At 35.7% G+C, this 20,391-nt stretch overlaps 2 protein-coding genes and 1 non-coding gene across 8 annotated transcripts in view; 1 reads left to right on the top strand and 2 right to left on the bottom strand.

Moving 5' to 3' along the window:
• Nucleotides 1–20,391, bottom strand: part of Tanc2 (tetratricopeptide repeat, ankyrin repeat and coiled-coil containing 2) — a 251,669-nt gene that overhangs the window by 175,530 nt on the left and 55,748 nt on the right. The gene's annotated exons all lie outside the window — the stretch shown is intronic.
• LOC125366668 lies at nt 450–555 on the bottom strand. Its single transcript, XR_007213953.1, has one exon. It is a non-coding gene; the product is annotated as a U6 spliceosomal RNA (small nuclear RNA).
• On the top strand, nt 19,348–20,062 carry LOC125366543 (protein FAM204A-like). Its single transcript, XM_048367322.1, has one exon. It carries the CDS (start codon nt 19,391–19,393, stop codon nt 20,060–20,062), a length of 672 nt encoding a protein of 223 aa, XP_048223279.1. The 5' UTR covers nt 19,348–19,390.

The following is a 20,391-nucleotide window of genomic DNA, read 5'->3' as shown; positions in this document are numbered from 1 at the left end:
AAATAGCTACACTAATTTTTATTTTCATAAAAAGCAAACGTTCCTATTTTTTCACACTTTCACAAATACTAGTTAAGCCTTTTCAAATAATTTTTTTGTTTCATACACCTTCCTCATTAATAGTGAGGCTAAGTTCATGTTTACTGGTCATTTAACATTTATATATTCTTGTTTATATCCTCTACCTATTTTTGCCACAACCTTCTGATCTCTGTGTCTTCTGATGAGCACTTTGCAATCACTGGGATTGTTCTCTAATAAGGAGTATATCTCTTCTTTTTATTAGTTTGCTTTCTACTTTTTTTGTCTTTAGTATTCAGCAGATTGATTAAGGTGATTGCACATACCTTTGTATTTCTCCTCTCTGAATATTCAGTGACCTTCTTTTGCCAAATTTGAAAAGTTTTCAGTTGTATTTCTTTACTCGTTATCTGACTGCTTTTTAAAAAATTAATATGGAACGCTTCATGAATTTGTGTGTCATCATTGGACAGGAACCAGGCTAACTTCTCTGTATCATTCCAATTTTAGTGTATGTACTGCTGAGGCAAGCACCACATTTCTTTAAATACTGTTTCAACACCAACATTTCTACTTTTTCTTCTAGAATTCCAATGACATGCATATTAGACATTTTGTTATTGTCCTATAGAATTCCTGAGGTTCAGCTTTCCCCTTATTTTTCCCTTGGTTTAGATCTGGATAATTTCTATTATCTGTTTGCAAGTTCACTGATTCCTTTGTCATCTCCATTCTGTTAGTGACCCCATCAAGTATGATTTGTATTTGGTTATTATATTATTAGTTCTGAAATTTTCATTAGGCTCTTCTTTGTATATCCCATTTCTTCATTAAGATGTTTTATTTTTCCAAGCATTTCAAAAGGATTTACATGCTTACTTAATGAGGTATTTTTATAACAGCTGTATTAAAATATTTGTCCAGTAATTTCAATGAGTCATATTGGTGCTGGCATCTATTAAGGCATTTTCCCCTTGTATCCTAATGTTTTCCTGGTACTTTATATGGCAGTTCCACATGCAATTTACATGTCAATTTTTTGTGTGTAATTTTAGGTTATATCCTAGATACTCAGGAGACTGAGATCTAAAAGACTATAGTCCAAAGGCAACTTGAGCAGTAAAGTCTGTGAGACTCCAGCTCCAAAAACAGCCAGTGAAATGCCAGGCTGGTAAGACTGCAAGCTGAGCAACTGTGAGGTCCTGAGTTACCCTTGTACTGGCAAAAAATAAATAAATTCAGGAAATAAATCATTCTTAAGACTATGAAACTATAAGAGATCCCCAAGAAAGCAATACAGATGGAGAGACACAAAGAAAAGAGATCAGAGGACTAAGCCTTGGGGCTGATTCCAACATGCAAAGGACTGGGAGCACAGGAAGAATCAACAGAGATGAAAATACAAGTGGCCACTATAGAATAAGAGCAAAATCAGAAAAATACATTAGTCACATGAAGAAAGAAGATCAAATGTCAAATGTCAATAGATAAGGTAAAATGAAAATAGAGAATTAACCAATTAAGTTTAGCCAATCTGATTTAGCTTGGCTTCTTTTGGTGGAATGGTAGGGATGAAACTGATAGGATTAAGCTTAAGACAGTCAATTAGAAAAAGCTTCTGGAAAAGGTCTTGTATTTTATTAGACATGGAAAGAGATTGCTAAGGCTGCTAGACATGTTATCTGTCTTCTTGTAAAAGGAATAAACTAACAGAGCATAAGCTAACATTATGAAAAGTAGTGGAGGTATGGAAAACAACAAAATTCTTATTGATAATGAGTACTGAAGAAAACTACCCTACAATGTGGTGCACTAGCATAAAGTATAAAATACAGACAAAGAAAATGCTTTGAACCCCTTATACTAAGCAGTTCTAATTCATATTTTCAATTACTTCAGCCATAAAAACTCTAATGCTGACAGCATCAAAATACTTGAACATATTAATGGGAAATATAAAGCTTCCATCAACTTACTCATGTTATTTCTTGTGGCTAAAATGTAATTCCCTCCATATGACTCCATAATAAAATTGTACTCAATATATGTTAAAGGTGCTTGGTAGGAAGTGGAGCTGTGGTTCAAGTGGTACAGCACTAGCTTTGAGCACAAAAAGGCTCAGGGAGAGTGGTCAGGCCCCGAGTTCAAGCCCCACAACTAAAAAAAAAAAAGGCTTGGTGTCTAGGAGAGCTTGATTGGACTCAATCTTTGAACTATTACTATTTATGTGATTAGGAAAACTGAATTCTCTGGCTGCATTTCTTCATCTGTGAAGTTGACCCACTAATACCCTTCATTGTTGTGATAAACAAATATAGTAATATACATAAAACAGTACAAACACAAACAGTACAAAGTACATGTTATGTGGACTCTTCTTCTTTTTTTTTTTTTTGGCCAGTCCTGGGCCTTGGACTCAGGGCCTGAGCACTGTCCCTGGCTTCTTCCCGCTCAAGGCTAGCACTCTGCCACTTGAGCCACAGCGCCGCTTCTGGCCGTTTTCTGTATATGTGGTGCTGGGGAATTGAACCTAGGGCCTCGTGTATCCGAGGCAGGCACTCTTGCCACTAGGCTATATCCCCAGCCCCATGTGTGGACTCTTCTTGAATCACCATCATCCTTTCACAAAAATATCCTTAAAATATTATTTCCTTTTATCCAGACAGACTTTCAGAATACCTACACTAGGAATAATTGTCTCTTCTTCCATGATTCCATTACAAATAATTATATTCTATATTATGGCATTACCATACTGCTTATCAGTTATTTACAATGGTTACAAGATGCACTGCACTGACAGATGTTCACAATGTCCTTTGGAAGCTATTTTCATCTCTTAAAAAATATTCAGGGGGTATTCCTCTTTTAAAATTTGCAGAATTAATCTTTTCAAGGGCCAGCTCTAAAGTAATTACATTCATGTAATAAAAGCAGGTGGTTCTGATGTGGTCTGAGATACAGTTTAAGGAATCTAGCTTTCTTACACAAATTATAAGAAAAAGAAAACATGATTTCTATCATATGTGGATGTTAGAACTAAAAGACAAATATGCAAACACACAGGATCATATATATGTGTGCAAATGTATGTAGAAAGGAGCGAGGACATGTTTGTAATTGTGTGACTGCTTAAGGGGATTGGAGAGGGAAATGAATAGTACCAAAATATACTTCATGTGTGAAGAAGATAGCAAAACCCAACTCATTTGTGTGAGTTTACTTTCACTTTTCCCCAAATCTGAGAGTAAAGGCAGGAATCAATCTGATTCAACTATTGTATATGCATGTGTGAGATACCATGGTGAAACAACTTTGAGCAATTAGCATACACACACAGGATTGTAGAACAAGTCCAAGTGTGGTGGGGTAATAGTGAGAGGGGAAGGGTGAGCAAAAAGAGTATAAAGATTGTTAAAAACAAAAACAAAAAAACACACAACAAAAATTGTTGAAATTGGTATGTGAGGGAGGAAGAATGAGGGATAGTAATAAGAGGGGGTGAATCTGATCAAGATACATAAATTATGTTAATGAAAGTGTGAGGGAACAAACAAACAACAAGCTAACCATGGGCAGCATTATCCAAAGCTCTATGGACTTAACCTCTACACCAGTATCAATAATTTTTGTTTTTCATTAAGAATTTTCATGGGCAAGCCCAGACCTTAAAACTTTCTTAGTTCTTTTTTTTTTTCATTCATCTTTTGTTCTTTATTGTCATAATGAGGTACAGAGGGGTTAGAGTTTCATACGTAAGGCAAGTACATTTCCTTTTTTTTCAAATTTTTATTATCAAACTGATGTACAGAGAGGTTACAGTTTCATATGTTAGGCATTGGATACATTTCTTGTACTGTTTGTTACCTTGTACATTTCTTATCCAACTTGTTACCTCCTCCCTCCTTTTCCCTCGTTTCCCCCCTCCCTATTCTTCCCCCCCATGAGTTGTACAGTTGGTTTATAACAACTGGTTTTGTGAGTATCACTATTGCAATGGTTTGTCTTTTTATCCTTTGTCTCTCAATTTTGGTATTCCCTTTCCCTCCCTAGTTCCAATACATGTATATACAGTATCCAGGGTACTAAGTTCAGTTACAGTAATAGCAGGGGTAAAACCACAGGAAGGGAATACAATTCTCGTTCATCTTTAAGGTGAGGAACATGAAAGTCTCAGATAGGTATGAGACTATAACCTGGTCAGTTTAGCCAGTTAGTATGCAGTATATCATCTACAACCAGGCTCCAGTGACTAATACTTAGCTACTTAGGAAGCAGAGATTGGGTGAACAAAAGATCAAGACCAGCCCAAGCAAAAAGTTCATGAAACACTCCAACATCCTGACTAATAGCATGGTGGCAGGTATTTGTCATCCCAGTAACATGAGAAGATATGATCAGTTGGTTCAGAGTTTTAGGCCACCTTGGGGTAGTGAGAAGTTTGTGAGATACCTATCTCAATAGAAAAGACTGGGTGTGGAGGTATGTACCTCTAATTCTAGCTTAGTGGAAAGGCAGAGATAGAAGATTCACTTTTCAGATCAGTCTAGACAAAAGGCAAGACTGTCTCAAAAGTACGCAGAGCAACAGGAACTGGCAGTATAGATCAGGCAGTACAGCACCTACCTAGAAAGTGAGAAGGCCTGAGTTCAAACTCCACTATAGCCGAAAAGAAAAAAATGGAGAAATAGCTAGTGTCTTTTACTATCAAAGGAAAAGGCAGGTTTGATGTTGTATAAAATACACATAATGTCATTTGGGTCACAGTTAATTCTTTAAAAATATATACTCTAAAATATTTTCAAAGGTTTCCAGAGTATAAAAGATGGCAAGGGAAATGGGAATATGGCCTAGTGGTAAAGTGCTTGCCTCATATACATGAAGCCCTGGGTTCGATTCCTCAGCACCACATATATAGAAAAAACTAGAAGTGGTGCTATGGCTCAAGAGCCTTGAGCAAAAAGAAGCCAGGGATAGTGCTCAGGCCTGAGGCCAGGCCTCAGGACTGGCAACAAAAAGAAAACAAAAATCACTCGCCTCGTAAAAGATGGCAAGGTCACAGGTTCTTATAGACTTTAAACTGTTTTAATTTTAAAAACTTAAACAACTTTCTCATGATGAGTTATTAATCTGTATTTGCCTAAGGCTTCCCAAATATTTCATCAATAGTCTTCTGATCTGTAACTCAAGAAAAATTCTACTAATCAGAGAATATTTAGATTTTCATGACAGAGATATATCAATAATGATGATTAATAACAGAAATAAAGTAACTTGCTAACTGCAAATACAGCAATCACTAGTAATAATATTGGCATTTAAAAAGTTGATGACTAGGGGCTGGGGATATAGCCTAGTGGCAAGAGTGCCTGCCTCGGATACACGAGGCCCTAGGTTCGATTCCCCAGCACCACATATACAGAAAACGGCCAGAAGCGGCGCTGTGGCTCAAGTGGCAGAGTGCTAGCCTTGAGTGGGAAGAAGCCAGGGACAGTGCTCAGGCCCTGAGTCCAAGGCCCAGGACTGGCCAAAAAAAAAAAAAAAAAAGTTGATGACTAGGTGCACAATGGATATGCAAAAATGAATTAAATTGGAAGAGTGAACTTTGTTAAAAATAAAAGGTATTTAAATATGTATACATGTGTATACACTTGCACATTTTAAATAAACTTTCATCTTGGAGTAATTGTAGACTTACAAGAGGAATCTTAAAACTCCACACTCAGTTTTCTACACTATATTATTACACAATTGTTAAAATTAATAAATCAATCTAAATATATTATTTTTTTATCTAATGCCTTTTTACATTCTAGGATACCATATTATAGTTATCATGTCCTCTAAGGCTCCTAAGTTGTAAGTTGTTTAGACTTTCTTATTTATAGTGACTTTGATAGTTTTGAGGAACACTGATGAGGTATTTTGCAGATTGCCCTCAACTAGGACTTTTCTGTTATTCTCATGATTCCACTGAGATTATAGGTTAGTGCAAGAGAGAACACAGAGGCAAATTGCTATTCTCATCTCATCACAGCCACGTATGTGTACTGACAAGCATGAAACTAAGTGAGTGTCTATGTGTATGTACACACATACATTTTTTTTTTTTGAGCCAGTCCCGGGGCTTGAATTCAGGGCCTGGCCACCATCCTTGAGCTTTTTGCTCAAGGCTAATGCTCTACTGTGGGAGTCACAGCTCTACTTCTGGCTTTTTTGGTAGTATAGTAGAAATAAAGAGTCTCACAGACTTTCCTACTCTGGCTGGCTTCCAATAGCGATTCTCAGATCTCAGCCTCCCAAGTAGGCAGGTGAGCCACCAATGCCTGGCTTACACACATACCTTTTTATAAAAGTGAAAAGGGAAAGTGGAGCTTTCAGCTTTTCAGGCTGAAGCAATATTAATGAAAATAACTGGTATCTACTTGGTCCTTACTATGTGTCAAGCAAAATGCTAGGTGCTTTAGAAATTTATATCATTCAATCCTTAATAAAGCCTTCTGAGATAAACATTTGCTCTCTTAATAGATTATAGCAGAAATTCTTGTTGTTGTTGTGGGACAGGTAACCAGGCTTGAACACAGGGCCTGGGCACTGTCCCTTAGCTTTTTCACTCAGTTTGGTGTTCTACCACTTGAGCCACACCTCCTCTGGTTTTGCAGTTAATGGGAGATAAGTGTCTCACAGCACAATAATCCCACATACTAGGGCCCGATAGAATGAAAGGGAAAAAAGTGAGGACCCACTAGCCCAGGTATTCTTGATTCTAGTGACATTCTTGAAAAAAAAAAGGGGGGGTAATAAATGGATTCAAATGTGTTTTAAAAATCAGAAATGAGGGCTGGGGATATGGCCTAGTGGTAAGAGTGCTTGCCTCGTATACATGAGGCCATGGGTTCAATTACCCAGCACCATATATACAGAAAATGGCCAGAAGTGGCGCTGTGGCTCAAGTGGCAGAGTGCTAGCCTTGAGCAAAAAGAAGCCAGGGACTCAGGCCCTGAGTCCAAGCCCCAGGACTGGCCAAAAAAAAAAAAAAAGTCAGAAATGAAAATGGAAATCATACAAGTATTTTAGAAAAATATTTTATAGTTTTCAAATAAGGTAAGGTTTTTTAAAAGAACACATAGAGTAAAAAATATTGATAAAATTGAATAAACTCAATAAACCTTCAACGCAACAGAATTCTGGGTTTTAAATCTCAAAGCAAAATTTTAAGACAGTGTATAGAAACTGAGAGATGTCTGCAATAAATGTCACAGACCAAGGATCAATGTAGACCACAGGTCTATAAACTGTTGAAGAAATAAATATTTTAGCCCTTATAGAGTAAATGATCACTATCACAACAACTACTCAACTAATTCTGCCATTGTAGTTCAAAAAATACAATATATGCATAAGTGAGTATATCCATATCCCAATATAACTATTCATAAGCACTGAAATTTGAATTTCATAAAATCTTCACATTATAATGAAAATAACATTTAATCTCTTTCATTGTTTTTTCTGAATCATTTAAAATAAATGTAAAAATATTCTTAGCTCACAGGTTGTACAAAAACAGGTGGTAGACTATATTTGTTCCATAAGCTTGCTGAATTATGTCATGAAGAATGTGTGTGTGTGTGTGTGTGTGTGTGTGTGTGTGTGTGTGTAAAGAATTCCTATGAATCCATACCCAAAACATAAAGGTTATGTGAAGGTTATTAGTAAACAAGGAAATTGTAAATTTCTACAAATACATGAAAGAATGTTCAGTCTCACTAGAAAATGAGGAAAATAAATTAATATTTTCACTCATAAAATTGGGCCAAAAAGATCTGAAAATCTGAATATTCAAAAAGATATGGCAAGACAGGAACTGTCAAATACTTCTGAGAAGAACATAAATTGATTCAGTGACAATAGAGAAATTATCTAGAAGTGAAAATACAAATAACCTATATCCTGCCAATTTCACCTTTGAGCATAGACACCAGAAATTCTCCAGTAAGCACAACTATTTGTAATCACATACATATCACTACCACCAACAATAAAAATTGGCATAAACAAAATTTCTATTAAGAGGAAAATAGATGAAAGAAATGAGTTCATAAAATTAAATAGTGCAGCCAGGTATCAGTGGCTAATGCCTGAAATACTAACTACTCAGGAGGCTGAGATCTAAGGATTACAGTTCAAAGCCAGCCACGGTAGAAAAGTCTGTAAGACTCATCTCCAAACAGCCACCAAAAAGTCAAAAGTGGAGCTATAGATCAAGAGCATTTGCCTTGAGCAAAAAAGTTCAGGTATAGTATCCATTACACACACACAAAATTAAATGTTATCATAAAAAATCTAGCCTGCATAGACCCATGGGAGGATACGTTGCTGAATAACATCAATACTACACTAAAGGTTGTTCATGGACATCCTTGCCATGGATTTCTCAACTCTGAAAATGGATTCAAACATCAAGGTTTTCAAATCAAATTCTAAATTTGTATTTGCGAGTGCATGTTTTCTTTTTTTTCTGAATGATTATTTATTTATTGTCAAAGTGATGTACAGCGAGGTTACTGTTTCATACATAAGGCAGTGGGTACATTTCTTGTACAACTTGTTACCTCCTCACTCATTTCTTCCCTCCCCCTCCCATTTTCCCTCTCCCCCCCCCCCCATGAGCTGTTCAGTTGGTTTACATCAAATGGTTTTGTAAGTATTGCTTTTGGAGTCATAAAAACCTTTGTCCTTCAATTTTGATATTCCCTTTCCCTCCCCAGTTCCAATACAAGTATATACAATACTCAAGGTACTCAGATTAGATACAGTGATAGCATGGGCACAACCACAGGAAGGGGATACATGAGGAACAACAACAATAAGCTACAGTTTCACAGGGCCTGTTGAAAATAATTAAAACAGTAATAAAACACTCATTTCCATAACTTGGAGTTCATTTCACTTAGCATCATCTTATGTGTCCATAAGGGCATTGCTATTGGGCTCTTTTGATCTTCTGCTATGACTAGCCTAAACCTGTACTAATTTTTCCCTATGAGGGAAACCATAGAGTCTATTTCTTTGGATCTGGCTCACTTCACTTAGTATAATTTTTTCCAAGTCCTTCCATTTCCTTACCAATGGGGCAGTGTCATTCTTTCTGAGAGAGGCATAAAATTCCATTGTGTATATGTACCACATTTTCCTGATCCATTCATCTACTAAGGGGCATCTGGGTTGGTTCCATATTTTAGCAATGACAAATTGTGCTGCAATGAACATTGTTGTGCTGGTGGCTTTAGTGTGTTCTTGCTTATAATCTTTTGGGTAGATGCCCAAGAGTGGGGCTGCTGGGTCATAGGAGAGCTCTATGTTTAACCTTCTGAGGAACCTCCATACCGCTTTTCAGATTGGCTGAACAAGTTTACATTCCCACCAACAATGTAGTAGGGTTCCCTTTTGCATATTTTCTATGACTATGTCCATTAGAATGTGGTTAGTTATAAAAATGAAAACAGGTCAGAATTTTAAAGCTGTAAGAATTTATATTTTATAAAACTCAAATTCACATTTTAAAAAATTCATTCTTATACTAAATAAATGGACTGAAATTAGAGACACAGTAATTTAAGTGAGCTAAGATGAAATGTTAAAGTAATGAAGTGAGAATGAAGAGGAAAGACAAAGTTCAGAAATACTCAGAAGTTATAATCAACTGAACATAATGACGTATTAGGTGCTGCAGCCATTTTTGAAAAGTAAACAAAGCTTGACCAATTTTCCAATGCTTCCTACATATACTTGTTATGAGCTTTTAAACAGCTTTTAGAACAGTGTATATACATTAGTTGATGGTGATAATTATCTATTATAGCCAAAAGACTGAAAAATGATTTCAGGGAAAATATTGCAGCTGAAACTTTTTTTGGCTCAGTCCTGTAATCCTAGCAATTCCAAAGGCTGAGATCTTAGAATTGTAGTGCAAAGCTAGCCTGGGCCGGAAAGTCTGTGATGACTCTTTATCTCCAATTAATCAGACAACCAGAATTGGTGCTGTGGCTCAAAGATGCAGAGCCTAGCCTTAAACAAAAGAGCCCAAGGACAGCGCCCAGGCCTTGAGTTCAAGCCCCATAACCACAGAAAGGAAGGAAAGGGAAAGCGAAAGGGAAAAGAAAGGAAAAGAAACCACTTTTTTTTTTTTAAATGAAACTGGGGTTTGAACTCAGGGTCTGGCATGTATAGGCTGGTGTTCTTACCATTGAGCCATACAACCTCCAAGTCTAGAGCCATTTTGAAAACTGCAGCTACCCCATTGGCTCTGTTCTCCAGTTTTTACCAGAATATACATCAATGCATGTCTCTGAGGGCTAAGGACAGAGGTGAGTACTAACACCTCTTTTTTTTTTTTTTTTTGCCAGTCCTGGGGCTTGAACTCAGGGCCTGGACACTGTCCCTGAACAACTTTTGCTCAAGGCTAGCACTCTACCACTGAGCTACCACTTTTGGCTTTTTCTGTTTAAATGGTCCTGAGGAATCGACCCATGAATGCTAGGCAAGCACTCTACCTCTAAACCACATTCCCAGCCCTAACAAACACCTCTTAATCTTCATTACAAAAGGAAGAAATGATCAAAGAGTGCAGACACTGGTACAAAGACTGAATCTAGTCTATAACTCTGGTCAAGTCACTTAACATCTTTCAGATTTATTTTCATTTGTGAAATGGTAAATTAACAGACTTTAGTCCATGAGATTATAAAATGTATAATTATGTATCTTTTTATAGATGTGTTTTTGTGTTTGATATTACCAGTTACTGAGATTACTCAATGCTGGGGACTTGTAAAATGTGCGAGAAGTAAAGATAACATTTTTCCCCCTCCTAAAGTACATACCTAGTCTATTATGAGAGCCAGACATGTAAACTAATGTGCAGTTTCAACTTGTTGAGCTATTTCTCAATTTAACCAAGTTCGTTAACAATTTCAATGTCACTTAATCTTTGGACAACCAAACACTGGCTTACTTAGTTTAACAAACTCAAACTTCCTAAAATATAAATACATGGGTGCTGTCATTTTATAAACTATATTTACATTCATAGCTAAATGTTCCTATTATTTTATTTCTTCCATCTTAATGTAAACTCATATAAAATATTCATAAAACAATCCTCAAAAAGTTAACTCTCAATTTCACCCATTTTCAGAATGTATAAATCCCTCCCCTTTACCCTTAACTACATTATCAGTTTGACAAATTCATAAGTAACACCTTCAGAAACTAGGTTTTAGAATGACACAAAGTCAATATCAGTTAAGTGAATACTAAACAACAACAGCTTATTGCTTAGTCGAAAATGAATTACTCTGTTTTTAGTGTAAAACCTCGTGTTTTATGCAGCAACGGAGTACTTACTCATTTCTTTAATAAACCAATATTCACTTGCTGTCAAAAACACCACATACGAGTAATTCCTTCATCATTTCGCTTTGCAATGCTCCCCTTCAACAAATGATATCTTAATTACATCCAGCTCTCTATCGCAAATTTACAGTACTAATCCTTGCCAGCCATTTTGTTTTCAGCTTGTAACAATTGCAGCCAGCTGACTTCTGCCTGCCTCTATTAGCATATCAAATAATTTAGAAAATAATCACAGAAATGGAACCTGCAAGATACTTATCAGAATATACCCATACATATTTCTCTTTAAATATGCTTTATATTTTGTGGTTTCTCTATTTCCTCTCAATGTAATTAATTCCCTCAATTTAAATACTTATCCCTGCTCACAGTAATTTTCCTTCCCCCAGATCCCATAAATGAAGTTGACTTAATACTTATTTAAACCTAAGGATTGTCAGATTATAACAGAATACACTAGAAGCATGTTTTAAATATTTTCTGTAAAATAAAAGCATAGAAGGGTTGCATATTTGTTACTGCGATTTAAAGCTAGAGTCTGACAGATCATCTAGCCCAGAATGGTAAATATATAAAAGCTAACATACATGATTCTTACATCTCAAGGGTATTTCTAATAGCCAGCAGACAACAAACAGTTCTCCACCTGTTTTCAACTTACAGCATCATGCTGTTTGAATATCAATCACAACATGCCCTTACCAGGCATCACGGAAGTCTTAGATGACAAATTATCTAATGCAATTTTAATGTGACCGGGAAGGGTAAAGTGTTACTGTTAGTGTCCCGTTCTTCCGAACTAGAGTTCTTCTGAACTCTTTTCTACCATATCTTGCCCATCCCTCAACAAGTTCCACTCATGTGTATTTAATATATGTTCTGAAGTTATGCTACTCAGCCCCTTCTATTACTCAAAATTCCTTTTTAGAGACACTCTTCTATTTCATTGAATAATATTATTTACAAAGTTCATAGCATGATATATAACATCCTATTAAAGTATCAATAAATAAAGCAAAAGAGCAAAGGCTGTAAGGGGGGAAGCCTGAAAGAACATAAATGTTCAAAGACAAGGAATAAGGAGGTGTCTTAGCAATCTCATTCTCTTCTAATCTCCTCCTTGCCCAGGTATTTTTTGTTTTACTGTGATGCTAGCTAACCACACAAACTGCTGTAAAAGCCTCTGGTTAGAAAGGATTTCAAGGCTGCTGTGTCGTGTGAAGAACCAATCAGATTTCTTTGTTTCATCTGCAACATTCCATCAGGGGTTATATAACATTTTAGATACATGAGACATTCTAATAATATAGTATATTTCAATGTATAGTTAGCTATTGTTATTAAACATGGCACATAAAAATCCTATCATTACTGTGTTGCTCAATAAAATCAAAGAACTGCAGTACAAATATTTTTTTTCTTTTGAAGAGAGGATAGAGTGAATTTGCTCTGTCTAAAAGCAGGTGTTTTTTGAAAATACACAACACAAGCAGTCTGCAGACTACTAAGATTAATTCTGATTCCTTATTATTTCTGTCTACAGTAAAGTGAAGTAATCTAACACAGTGCCAGATACCCATATAGTTAATTCTGACCACCTACAAAATTGCTTTGGTATAAAATAAGATATCATAGATTTTTTTATAGCTCATGCTGAATCCTTTGCAATTTTCTGAAAGCAAAGCAAGTAAGTATCTTAAATGTTTGGACACATTTTTCTCAAATAAGAAAATCTGAACTCTGAATGCTATATCCACTATACCAACCAAAATAATATACCAGGAGCATTGTTACCTATCAAAATACTTGTACACTCATAATGGAGCCATAAAATATCTTTCTCTTTCACTGCTCTTGTGTGCTAGTAATATAGTAACTCAGATGTTCAAAAATATATTAAGTTGGAGCCTGTAAATACAGTATATTCTTTCTTTTACAACTCAAAATCATCCCAGATGATGGTTACAAATAAGCACAGGATTAAAATAGTACCACAAAACATTAAAAAGCTGAATCTATTGGGTGTGGCTTAAGAAAACATATCTTGTCTCTACTGGACAGGCTCCTCAGCAACATGCAGCCACAGAAACCCAAAATACAGGAGTAGAGAAGTGAAGTGCTTCCGGGAGGGGGTGGGAACTAAACCTCCATGTTTTTTCTATGCTTGATGTTCAATTGTTTCTATCCAGTACTTCTAAAATAACAGTACTTTTTTAATCAATGCTGAGTATTGCTAAACAGAGAAATTTTACTTGTCCTACTTCCTATATTTTATACTGTCTACAACATGGCCATTTTTATAAATGTTTTGCTTTCATAAAAGAGATAATCATTTAAATCATGACTATGTGTAATGCGAACTCACTGCATTACAGTCATCAATAAAATATGAAGTGTCAACTCCAGTGTTCATTCTACTGATTTTTCCATATCTTAGAAGAGAACGCTTTCTGCTATTACAAAATGAACAATGTAAGGAAAGAAACATTGGCAGGAGCTGCGACAAATGTTCAACAGAGAAATTTTAAATGCTTACTTTAAAAAAAATTAATATCAATAGGAAAAAACCTTTATGAACAATATCTATGTCAATACCAATATATACACAGTATATATACTTAGTAGAAATAAGTCTATTTATAAGCTACCATACATGCATTTACTGTTACACATCCAATATACCTGAACCCCTATATAGAGAAGGCATGCAGATTTCAGAACAGTTTCATTCTTAAACAGCCATATCAAACAATAAAACAGCTAAGGATGTCTGACATACTAAACCAAACTATACTTAAGCCTTTAGCCTTATTAAACAATTTTCTCTCCTGCTCAGTGCAGCAAACCCACCTCTGAATCATATTGATGGCTATTTTATTCCCAAGCCCTGAACGTGCTGCACCATTTTGTTTGTCTTCTGGACAGGGAAGAAATCGGCAGAACAGCAGTGAAGGAGTGTACTGGAGTCAGCAGAGTCAGTGCCAGCCTCCTACTGCAGTCTGTATATCGAACGCACTCAAACCCACAGGTGCCTACGTAAAAACCTCCAGCTGCAGCCTGCAACTTAATGTTTCCTTCAGCAGTAAATGTGCATGCTACTTTCACTTAGCTTTAACCCAATAAATGGACAAAATGCACCACACTGTGTCACCTTTAAATTTTTATTTTTACATAAAATACTTGTCACTGTCTCTACTGAATACCCAGAAATGAATGACTTTTAAATCATGAAAATCAGAGAGATAATCACCAAAAGAAAATAGATTTCTAGTATTTTTTAAATTCCAAACTGATACGTTGTTTCACAGAAAAATATTAAAAGCTAACACGTGTCTTGCATCTTAAGAGCTAGCTTATGAAAGCAATTTTTCACATACCATAAGTATATAATATGCAAATATATAAACAGGATTGCTCCTACCCACACATTTTCATAAACATAATTTATTAGAAACATGTTTGAAGACAAAGTGAATCTAACTAAACCAATAAATGGCAAATTAATCAAGAAACAATGACTCAGAATCATTTGCCATAAACTTCAAAGGCATACAGTTTTATGCTACCAGGATTATAAAAATTTAAAACTATAGGAAAGCTTAAAACCAAATATAGCTTACCTTTACCCCTTTAAACAAATTAAGGAGCCAAAGAGCTTTCCCAAGGACATATAACTATTCAGTAGTAGAACCTGCTCTTCTAAATATGGCTTTTAAATAAATCACTAGTAAGTACTGAAACTCACCCAAGTGTAAACAGTAACCTAAATATTCCTATAACTACTAAACAAATTAAACTGGCAAAGAAGAAAAACATCTTTATGAAAAATAAATATCCAAGCCCAAATGGTTACATAGAATTCAATCCTTTACAGAACTAGTATCAATTCTACAAAAATTCTTCTGATGATAAAAGGAAACACAATTCATTTTATGAAAATAGAATTATTCAGAAAACAAATAAAAATATTAAAAATAGACCAATATTCCTTATGAATATAGAAACAAAAACTCAACAAAATATTAGCAAATAAAACCCAGAAATGTGTTTTATGTATAATACACAATGAGTAAGTGGGGTTTATCCTCCAAATGCTAGACTAGTTCAGTATTTTTAAATCATTAAATAGATTTTTGCCATATTAATAGGTTAAAGAAGAAAAAAATCACACAATCATATTACATGGTGCAGAAACAGCACTTAGCAAAATTTAATACATAAAAAAATTTTAAAGAAAACCTACGAATATAGAGGGGTTACAGTTTTATATGTAAGGCAAGTACATTTCTTATCCAACATATGAAACTGTAACCCTTCTGTACTTCACTTTGACAATAAAGAAGGAAAAAAAACCTAAGAATAAAGGTAAATTTCTTTAACTTTTTAAAGAATATCCACTAAGCAAACAAACCTACAGTTAATATGATACTTAATGATAGAAGACTAAAGGTTTCCCTCAACTAAAACCAGGGACAAGGCAAGAATACCAATTCTTCACATTCACACTAGAAATACTAGCTAGTGCCATAAGATGAGAAAAAGAACAAAGGGAATGCATGCTGGAAAGAAATAAATTCTTCCTATTCTTGGAAGATACTGCACACTTGAAAATTTTCAAGAAATCTAGTTTCAAAAAAAAAGTAAAAGTACACACACACAAAAACCTTCTTAGAATATGTGAATTTAGTGAGACAGGATACAAAATCTGGAGACAAAAATAAATTATACTTTATACCTATACATATATATGTTTTACATATGAGCAATGTACAATTCGGAAATGGTATATTTTGAATATGCAGTGTCTATTTTGAACGCTTGGTCCCCAGCAGATGGCACTATATTGAAGGTTGTAAAAACTTTGGAAAGTGGGATCTGACTAGGGGAAGAGTCAGTGGGGCAGGTCATTTAGGGTATCTTAGCCATGCCTGCTTTGCTCTCTGCTTCCTGTACACCATAATGCGAGCTGCTCATGAACTAGAAGGCCCAAAAGGCAAAGTATTATTTCTACCTTAACTGATCTACTGATTTAATCTAATTCCAATAAAATTCTCAAAAGGATTTAAAGATATAGACAAATTAGTTCTAAAACTTATAATAGGGCAAATGACATACTTAAAATAATTTTGAAAAAGAATCAAGTTGTAAGTATCACACTATCCTCTGTTAAGACTTACAGCTATAGTAGTCAACAGAGGAGAGTCTTGATAAAAGCACACAAACAGATGTGTCAACAAAACAGACAGAGCTAATTGATTTTAACAATGGTCCAAAAGTAACACAAAGGAAAAAGGGTCATGTTTTCACTGTGGTATTAGATCATTTGTATATCCATATGCAAAAATAAATATATCAGCCATAATCTTTTTTTTTTTTTTTTTTTTTTTTTTTTTTTGCCAGTCCTGGTGCTTGGACTCAGGGCCTGAGCACTGTCCCTGGCTTCTTTTTGTTCAAGGCTAGCATCTGCCACTTGAGCCACAGCGCCTCTTCTGGCCTTTTCTATATATGTGGTGCTGAGGAATTGAACCCAGGGCTTCATGTATACGAGGCAAGCACTCTTGCCACTAGAGGCCATATTCCCAGCCCATCAGCCATAATCTTATATTAAAAATAACTCAAATGCTTCAGAGATCTAAGAGAAGTATTCCTAATCTGAATTTAGGCAGGTTGGGAGCTTATTTCTTTTTTTTACTTGTTTTTGTGTTCTATTTTGTTTGGGTTTGGAATGAGGTTTTCAGGTGCCAGAGATTGAATACAGGGCCCTACGCATGCTAAGCATACAATCTACCACTGAGCTATATCTCCAGCCCTAAAAGAATGAATCATTTTAAAAGTGATAAACTCACTAAACATGGGTAACAGCATAAGCAAAACACATATATAACAATGGGCCTGTAGCTAGCATATACAATAACTCTCAAAATTGAGTAGTAAATCTGTATGCTTGTTTCATTTTGCTTTACCCTACAAATAGAAGGTGTAATATGCTGCCTCTAAAAATTGGTATTTACATACAAAAGTAACTATAATTTCTATAATGCTAACTAGCATTGTAGTATTAGTGAATAAGTAGAAAAAAGAACAATATAGAAATCAAAATTTTTTAAAGAAATACCAGAGGAGAGGAGGAGGGAAAGAAGTGGGTGTGCCTAAATCCAAAAACCTAATTTTAAAATGGGTAAAATATCTGAAAGGATACTGCAAATATGCACATGAGAAGATGTTTATTCGCTAGTAGAAAAAGCAAATTAAAATCTCAATGAGATACCACTACACATTTAATAGAATGGCTAAAAAAAAGCCCTGTTTATAACTGACAATATCAAATGCTACCATAGATAAGAATGAAAACTCTTAAATATTGCTGGTGTGAATGAAAATGATATAACTACTCTTAGAAAAGTTGCAGTTTCTTATAAAGTTAAACATATGCCTATTATATGATTCAATAATTCCACTTCTAGACACTGACCCTAGAGACAAGAAAAGTTATGTCAATATAAATATCTCTGTGTGAATGTTTATGTGGTACTATTTATAATCACCAAAAAACGGAAATAACTTAACTATTTTCCAATTAATAAATGAACAAACACAATATATCCAATGGTGAACCATTTTAATCAATCATTAAACCCAAGAATGTGGTCAAGGGAACTTCCAATTAATAACTAATAGGTCAGAAATATTGAGGGACTTGACATTCATGTCTGAAGTGGAAAGTAGTCATGTGGGATCAGCATTTAGCTTGTAGAGTCTACACTAAATCTAGGTAGTGTCAGAACTGAATTGCCCAACATTCAGTTGGTATTCATAGAGTTGGAGAATTGCTTAATGTAAGGGTATATTTGGTGTCAGAAGTCTGAGTTTTTCTTTTAGTACAGTGACCTAGAGCACAGCTATATCCATAATACTCCTACCTATATATAACACATAGCAAGCACTATGTAAATATTTTTGTTGAGTGAATGAAGACTATTGCTCTTCCTTCATTTTACCCACACCAAGTAAGGCTTTTTCCTCTTCATCCCCACTATTATCCCCTTACCTGAGTGCTATTGCAATAGCTCTAGAAAATGACAGATATTATTCTGCCTACCTACCATCACAAGTTTCCCTTTCTGAGAAGTAGTCTTTACCAACACTCATTCCACCTACCAATTTCCTTCCTTCCTCAATCATAAATGATTTTCATTGGAGGAGGTATAGGAGAAGAATTGAAGGGAAGATGGCCATAACCTTATCCAAAACCTAATCCAAAGTGCAACTGGCTTGACAAAAGGTATAGGATACCAGCCCAGCACTGGTGGCTCAAACCTATGATTCTAGTAACTCAGGAGACTAAGCTCAGAAGATCTAAGTTCAAAGCCAACCTGGCCAATTAACCACTAAAAGGCCAGAAGTGGAGCTATGACTCCAGTGATAGAATGCTAGCCTTGAGCATAAAAAAGCTCAGAGACTGTGCCCAGACCCTGATTTCCAGCCCCAGGAGGAAGACACACACACACACACGTGGATGCCAGATTTAAGTTAGGCCTGAGTTAACTTATCTATGGGCATAAGTAATTGGGTTCATAAGCACCTCTGGGTTCATTAACTGTAAGATATAAAAATCACATGTTGGTGGTTATATTGTACTAAACTGATAACATGGGAAACTAATGTGCAAAGTCAGAAAAAATGAAATAAGACATGCAGAAAGAGGCTAATAAAAGAAATGGCAGGCAACCATAATGTCAAACTACGTGTGTGTGTGCATCAAGTTCTCTTACAACCTTATGTCATTTATACTTGGTAGCACCCTCTGCCTGAAACTTCTACCCATTTCTATAACTGGATAACTACTCTGAAGGTACAATGATAGTCATTACTTCCTGTAAGAATTGTATTCTCGGATGTTGACGGGGTCCTAAGATGGCGGCCGGGCGGCCGTTTGCCAGTCGAAGAAAGGATGTGGAGTGGGCTACTGCCTCCTGGCCTAAATGAAAGTGATAGTGAGTCCAATTCTGAAGATGAAGCCATACCTGAGAACTCCAAGTTTAACGTACAAGCAGTTAAGGAGGATGGGACCCGTAGGAAACCAGATGCCTCAGAGTTCCTGGAAGATGAGCCAGAAACTGAGCCCGGGGTCCAGGCAAATGCATATGAAGAGTGCCCTTCTGGAATTCCTATAAATATGTGGAATAAATTTCAAGAACTGCATAAAAAACATTCTGAACAGAAAATTTCAGCCTCAAGATTCAGAGGGAGAAAAAGAAAGCGCTCCAGAAAAGGTAAGTTGAAGAATGAAAAAGAATCTCATAGTGAACAGTTCTCAAATGAAGCCCAATGGAAGGAGCTTACTCAGTATTTCAGAGCCAATGATAGATTTGAACCTCCTGTGAAAAAGAAAAAGGTTGAAAAGTCAGGTCTCGAAAAGAGGATAGACAAGGCTGTGGAGGAGTGGGATGTTGAGAAGGCTGAGGACCTCAGCAATCAGCTAGCTACGCGAGAGCTTGGTGTAAAAAATGCCAAAGCAATTGCCTGCCACAAGTTTGTAGAAGCCAAAAAGGAAGCTGAAAATTCACAGGCTGCTCGAAAGAAGAAGCAGCTGGCATGGGGAGTTGAAGCAAAGAAGAGATAGGAAACCAAAAGCAACATGGGATATATGTAACCTTGCAGAGCTTGAAACACTTAACAGACTCATGTGCTCACATTAACAAGACTTTCCTGCTTAAATGTGTTTGAAATTGATAGATGTAAGAAATTGATTGAAGTAGAAAAAAATGTGCATAAACTCTTAGGAGTTGATTATCAACTGTTGGACTTTTCTGAGGAGTTTATTCTTGAAATGAATATTTTTGTTATTTGTGTAAGAAATTTAAGCATATGCAGAGGGAAAAAGTATGGGATTTTTCTAAAATAAATCTGCTTTCCTTTTGTTTGATATAGTGAAGCCTGTGAGATCCTTGG

Source organism: Perognathus longimembris, chromosome 17 (genome assembly GCF_023159225.1).
Source record: "Perognathus longimembris pacificus isolate PPM17 chromosome 17, ASM2315922v1, whole genome shotgun sequence".
In the NCBI taxonomy this organism is placed as follows: domain Eukaryota; kingdom Metazoa; phylum Chordata; class Mammalia; order Rodentia; family Heteromyidae; genus Perognathus; species Perognathus longimembris.
This window is presented reverse-complemented; position numbering and strand designations above follow the sequence as displayed.